We start from the raw sequence: 5,949 nt of genomic DNA on the forward strand, positions 1-5,949 counted from the left end.
GTGACATAGAGATGGATCACACTAGTGACATAGAGATGGATCACACTAGTGACATAGAGATGGATCACACTAGTGACATAGAGATGGATCACACTAGTGACATAGAGATGGATCACACTAGTGACATAGAGATGGATCACACTAGTGACATAGAGACTGATCACACTAGTGACATGGAGATGGATCACACTAGTGACATAGAGACTGATCACACTAGTGACATAGAGACTGATCACACTAGTGGCATGGAAACTGACCACACTAGTGACATAGAGACGGATCACACTAGTGACATAGAGACTGATCACACTAGTGACATAGAGACTGATCACACTAGTGAAATCACTAGCAACAGATAAGCTTTTATAGCACAACAGTATAATTTTTGTTTTTAGTTTTAATAAATGTGCAAAGATTAGAGCCCCTATTAAGTTTTTATTGCTGCCTGTGTGCCCATGAGAGAGATTTCCCCTTACTTCCTGTGTGGTCACTAAGACAGAAAGCAAGGGGAAGTCTCCACAATGTTAGCTGGCTGATATTTGCAACCTCATTCTGTCCAGAACTAAAGATACATTCTTGGCTGGATATGAGCTTTAATTACAATGGAGTTCTTTCATTTTTTTTTTTAGTTTGTTAATTTGAATATAAACTCCTATCTGCTATATATGTATATATTCCACCTGTGTCCCACTAAGGAGATTTCCTTACGCTTCCTATCCAGGAGATACAAAAGGAACTGTCCCTAAAAGGAATGTCTGTATTAAAGAGTTGTCAAAGGGTGAAGGGGTCCCCATTGGAGGATATTTCACATCTCTTGCTCTGATGACAGCTTTAATATTTTGGATTACCCCTAACATTCAATGACAATGACCCCCAGGACAAACGGAGGGTTAAATTATCAGCTATAAAATTTTGAAAGAAGAAATAACTATTCCGGGTTCTATCCAGATCTATGAAAATTCCTTGAATACACTTTAAATATGTGCAATAACATTAAAAAATCATGTGAAATCCAATATCGTTTTGCGTCATTTTACTGACAGTATCTTATTCTTTATGGATACAGTAATATATTTTTTTTTTTTACAATTTAGTAACAAGGCTTCAACTGCAATAGCCTATAAAATATTATACAAAGAACTCTTTACATTGTTGCAAACCCAGTTCCTTTTTCAAAATGCTGAGTACTATTTCTGTAATTAAATCACATACAATAGTTAGATAGAAAGATGCACTTGTGCATAAAAATGAATCTATTTCTTGGCAGGTTCAAAGTTCCAGAATATTATTACTTTTTTTTTTCTTTTTTTCCAACTTTTTTTGTAATACTTAATTACAAGGCTGAGTCCAAATACTGCTTCAGGATGCTGTAGAATATCACTGCCATGAACCAACTGCAAAATGAAATTGTTATAACAAAATGTACATGAAGAATTAATTTTTCTCCAGTAAATCCGGAGGTTAAACAAATAAAAAAAGAAACACTGTGATCGAAATTACAAGAGAAAAAAAAAATCATCAAAAAAATATAAGATTCCTTTTCTTGGCAGTATTTTGAGTTTTGTTAGTAGTTGGTAGAATAATGCTGTTCTTCTATGCCGTACAGTCCGCGTCAAAGGCTCGTTATTCTGTGCTTGAGAGCAGGCTGCCGTTTGCACGTTTTTAACATGGGCAAGTGTACGAAGGCACACCGAGGAGAGGGGGGCCAGCTGATATTAGAAGATGGTGGTCTCGTACTTGGTGCTGATCCCCCGTTTCGTTTCCTGTCCAGGTTCAACAATCCAAGGCATATTAGAAAGAGTCTTTTGATCTGGTTGATCTATCTGCTGGAAGGAATGGTCATAAAATGTATCATCACATCATAAGGCTCATGTACACACCTGCTCACATTTAATACAGAATTCTTGGAACGAATATGGCTCTACTCCTGGATCCGATAAACCCATTGGAGTGTGGGAAAGTTATGGCATCTCACACTTTGACTGGTTAGGGTAATTTGCAATGCTTTTCTCACTATTACCTTTATGCCCACAACTTGTAGATTATTCTCAAGCACAGTTTAATTTTAGAGCTAGGACTGCACACCTGGGCATACTTCTGGTTTCTGAAACCTCACTGTCACTGACAGCCGATGGTCTACAATAACAATTAAGAACCAACCAGTATGGTTTTCTATCATGTGATCATCATAACAGCCAATTATGATGTCCACACGAGGTTTATTTGAAAGATTACGCATTCAATGTGTCTCACTCAGAAATGGTACAGTGACAGCTACAGCCAAAGGCTGCAGCTGTCACTGTGGATTGCAGTGTGTAAAAAAATTAATAAAAGTATTTAAAAAAATTAAAAATGTTATGTGTAAAAAAAACAATAATATAATGTACAGTATATGTTAAAAATGTTTGTCTATTTGCCAGCTTGATAACAAAAACAATAACACAATCAAAGCCTTCTATGCACTTAAAACATTATTTAGGTTGGCAAATTAGTCTTAGAGATCTTGTTAAGCTAACCAAAGCATACAGACACTGCAAAACTTGGTCTGGGAATCTGGCTTTAATTACCTCTGGTGGACAGAAAGAGCATTAAGAATGATGGCAGGGACTGTTGGAAGTATCCAAGACATATACAGTGCATTCAGAAAGTAATCAGACCCCCTTTACTTCTTTCATTTTTGTTATGTTGCAGCCTGATACTACAGTTGTTTAAATTCTTTTTTCCCCTCAATAATCTACACTCAGTACCCCAAAATGACACAGTGAAAACAGAATTTAGGAAATGTCTGTGAATTTATTAAAAAGAAAAAACTGAAATATCATATTGGCAAAAGTATTCAGACCCTTTGCAACAACACTTGAAATTTAGCTCAGGTGCCTCCCATTTTTCTTGATCGTTGCTGAGAGGTTTCTACACATTGATTGGAGTCCACCGGTGGTAAATGAAATTGATTGGACATGATTTGGAAAGGCACACACCTCTCTAAGGAAGGCCTCACAGCTGACAATGCATACTGTATCAGAGCAAAAGCTATGAGGTCAAAGGAACTGCTTGCAGAGCTCAGAGACAGATGACCAAGAACCTGATGGTCAATCTGACTGAGCTCCAGAGATCCTGTGTGGAGATGGGACAAAGTTCCAGAAGGACAACATTCACTGTAGCCTTCCACCGATCTGGCCTTTATGGCAGAGTGGCTAGACGGAAGCCTCTCTGGTCTAATGAAACCAAGATTGAACTGTTTGGCCTCAATTGTAAACATTATGTCTGGAGGAAACCAGGCACCGCTCATCACCTGCCCAATACCATCCCAACAGTGAAGCATGGTGGTGGCAGCATCATGCTGTGGGGTTGTTTTTCAGCAGCAGGGACTGGGAGACGGGTTGAGGGAAAGTAGAATGGAACAAAGTTCAGAGATATCCTCAATGAAAACCTGCTCCACAGTGCTCAGGACCTCACCTTCCAACATGACAACGATCCTAAGCACACAGCCAAGACAGCGCAGGAGTGGCTTAGGGACAACTCTGTGAATGTCTTAGAGTGGCCCAGCCAGAGCCCTGACTTAAACCCTATTGAACACCTCTGGAGAGCCCTAAAAATGGCTGTCCACCGATGGTCCCAATCCAACCTGACTGAGCTTGAGAGGATTTGCAAAAGAGAATAGCAGAAAATCCCCCAATCCAGAGTGCAGAGCATGCCGCGTCATACCCAAAAAGATGCGAGGCTGTAATTGCTGCCAAAGATGCTTCAACAAAGTACTGAGTAAAGGGTCTGAATACTTAAGTACATGTAATATCTCAGTAGTTTTTTTATTTTTAATAAATTTGCAGAAATTTCTAAAATTCTGTTTTCACTTTGTCATTATGGGGTACTGAGTGAAGATTAATGAGAAAAAAAAAGAATTTTGAACAACTGTAGCATCAGGCTGCAGCATAACAAAATTGAAAAAAGTGAAGGGGGTCTGAATACTTTCTGAATGCACTGTAGAAAACCAGGGGTGGGCTTAGGTTACCACAGAATCATGCAGACATCCCACCACACACCTGGCTGATGTACCCCTTATTTAGCAGGTGCTTAAGTAACTTTGCGGATGTTGCCACATCAAGCCAAGAGGTAAATATGTCACCAGCACACCAAGGATCTTCACCCAATAACACCTTTATTGATGTTCATTCATAGTGTCACACAAAGCAATGTTTTGTGACCGCACTGGTTCCCTTCATCAGGCATAATGTGACAAACACATTATTGATCACATCGTGCCTGATGAAGGGATCCTGTGCGGTCACAAAACATTGCTTTGTGTGACACTATGAATGAACATCAATAAAGGTGTTATTGGGTGAAGATCCTTGGTGTGCTGGTGACACATTTTCCTCTTGGCTTAGCTTACCAGGTTCAACCAATGACTAAAACATCACATTTAGGTGGGCTGATCTTCCTTACCGTTGCCTTTCGGATACTGACTCGAGGTTTTGGGATAGGTTTGGTAGGTTTGCTGTCAAAGCTCTCTGGAAGTGTTGAGGAATGTCCACCTTTCCTGGCCTGCAGTGCGAGCTGATAGGCAACTTCAAATGCTTGTCCTAATGTCAAGATGATCTCATAGGCTAAATTCTGCAGTTAAAGGAACAAAATAATAATTGTCCACATTGTTCCAACATGTTATCTTAGGACACACACATGCTTATGTCTCAGTATAGTTACTACTACTGCAGCTGCATTATCTGGACTGTGACCACACTGCCACCACATAAAATAAGAAAAGAAGTCTTCTCTTAAGCATTTTACCCAATAGGTCTCAAAGTTAGACTGTTACGAGGAAAGTATGAGGGCTGCCATCGCTGGCCTTCTGAAGGAAAGACTAGTTGAATGGATGTGTCTGACTTAAAAAGTATCTAAACCCCAAAACAGAAATGTAATATATTGCAGTTTTTTAGGCTTTTTCCCCCCATTATTATCACCTACGGATCCTGCCAGTAACACACTTCCTGTCCTACGGCGACAACACTCACTCACTGTACTGTATCTATAGTGTGTGAGGTCTACAGAACACATCCCCCTCTCCATATATCCATAACATGGTGGAGGGGTATTCTGTAGTTCACAAGAGAACCAGGAAAGTTGATAATTGAGATTTCAGTTCAGTGCTGCTCAGGCTTTCTGGGTGGATCAACCAGTGTATTTCTCTACTTGCAGAAAAATACATTCTCAAACTCATTTCACTTGAACTCACCACATCAAAAGCTGTGAACACGTGACAATAATGGAGATTAGATTTCAAGTCTTTTGTGATGTATGCAAAGGTAGAGAGGTCTTCTGGATCCTGTGCAGCACATGATATATTGCGGATTTCATGTTCAGCGATAATTGCCTGTAAAGAGAAGAATGTGAAGGATAAATCAAATTTAATTCAATGAAAATAATGATACGATATTGTGACCAAAATATTTCTATGTAAGGCATCTGTTATATTGCAGTTTACAAGTTTATATATTATATTTGCTATGTGTTGTGTTTAATCACCGTGCACACATTCTCTGCTTTTCCACCTTTTTTCTATCTCCTTGTCATCTCTTTGTCCTTTTTGTTTCTCTTTAACCTCCTACTGTCCACAGTCTGTAGATTACATTGCCATGCACAATACCAGGTACTGAGGATACACAAATCTACGTTATTCCTTTGACAGCTGCTAACTGACAATATGTTTGGCTGCAAGCTGTGAAAGTGAACCATAACCGTCGCTGAAAGCTCTGGTACCCAGTGTCAGGAACCAGTCAAGGTGGTTCTCAATTATGTGATCCATATGTCAGCTATGACATAGAGATTACATGCAGGCTGAAGGTTTAATGAGAATAAAACAGTTTCAGCTTGCAGAGGCCACTGCAGCCTGTAGATGGCAATGCGTCCCTATTTAATTCTGTAGTTGTCCGATACAATTATGGTATATATATA

General features: G+C 39.4%; 1 protein-coding gene across 6 annotated transcripts in view; it reads right to left on the reverse strand.

Annotated features, from left to right (window-relative positions):
* Positions 1–1,291: 1,291 nt before the first annotated feature.
* ANKS1B (ankyrin repeat and sterile alpha motif domain containing 1B) overlaps positions 1,292–5,949 on the reverse strand; it is a 54,117-nt gene continuing 49,459 nt past the window's right edge. For 4 of the 6 annotated variants that reach the window (XM_018558217.1, XM_018558203.1, XM_018558210.1 and 1 more), the window contains 3 exons: positions 5,231–5,368; positions 4,444–4,611; positions 1,292–1,823 (listed from right to left, as the gene is read on the reverse strand). In XM_018558217.1, the coding sequence (XP_018413719.1) occupies positions 1,716–1,823; positions 4,444–4,611; positions 5,231–5,368 (414 nt within the window). In that variant the 3' untranslated portion in view covers positions 1,292–1,715. Of the gene's footprint in view, positions 1,827–4,443; positions 4,612–5,230; positions 5,369–5,949 lie in introns of all 6 variants that reach the window. The other 2 variants (XM_018558233.1, XM_018558225.1) reach the window with 1 other exon arrangement.

The sequence above is a fragment of the Nanorana parkeri genome, unplaced genomic scaffold (assembly GCF_000935625.1).
Source record: "Nanorana parkeri isolate BGI_ZX_2015 unplaced genomic scaffold, ASM93562v1 scaffold14, whole genome shotgun sequence".
Taxonomy (NCBI): Eukaryota; Metazoa; Chordata; class Amphibia; order Anura; family Dicroglossidae; genus Nanorana; species Nanorana parkeri.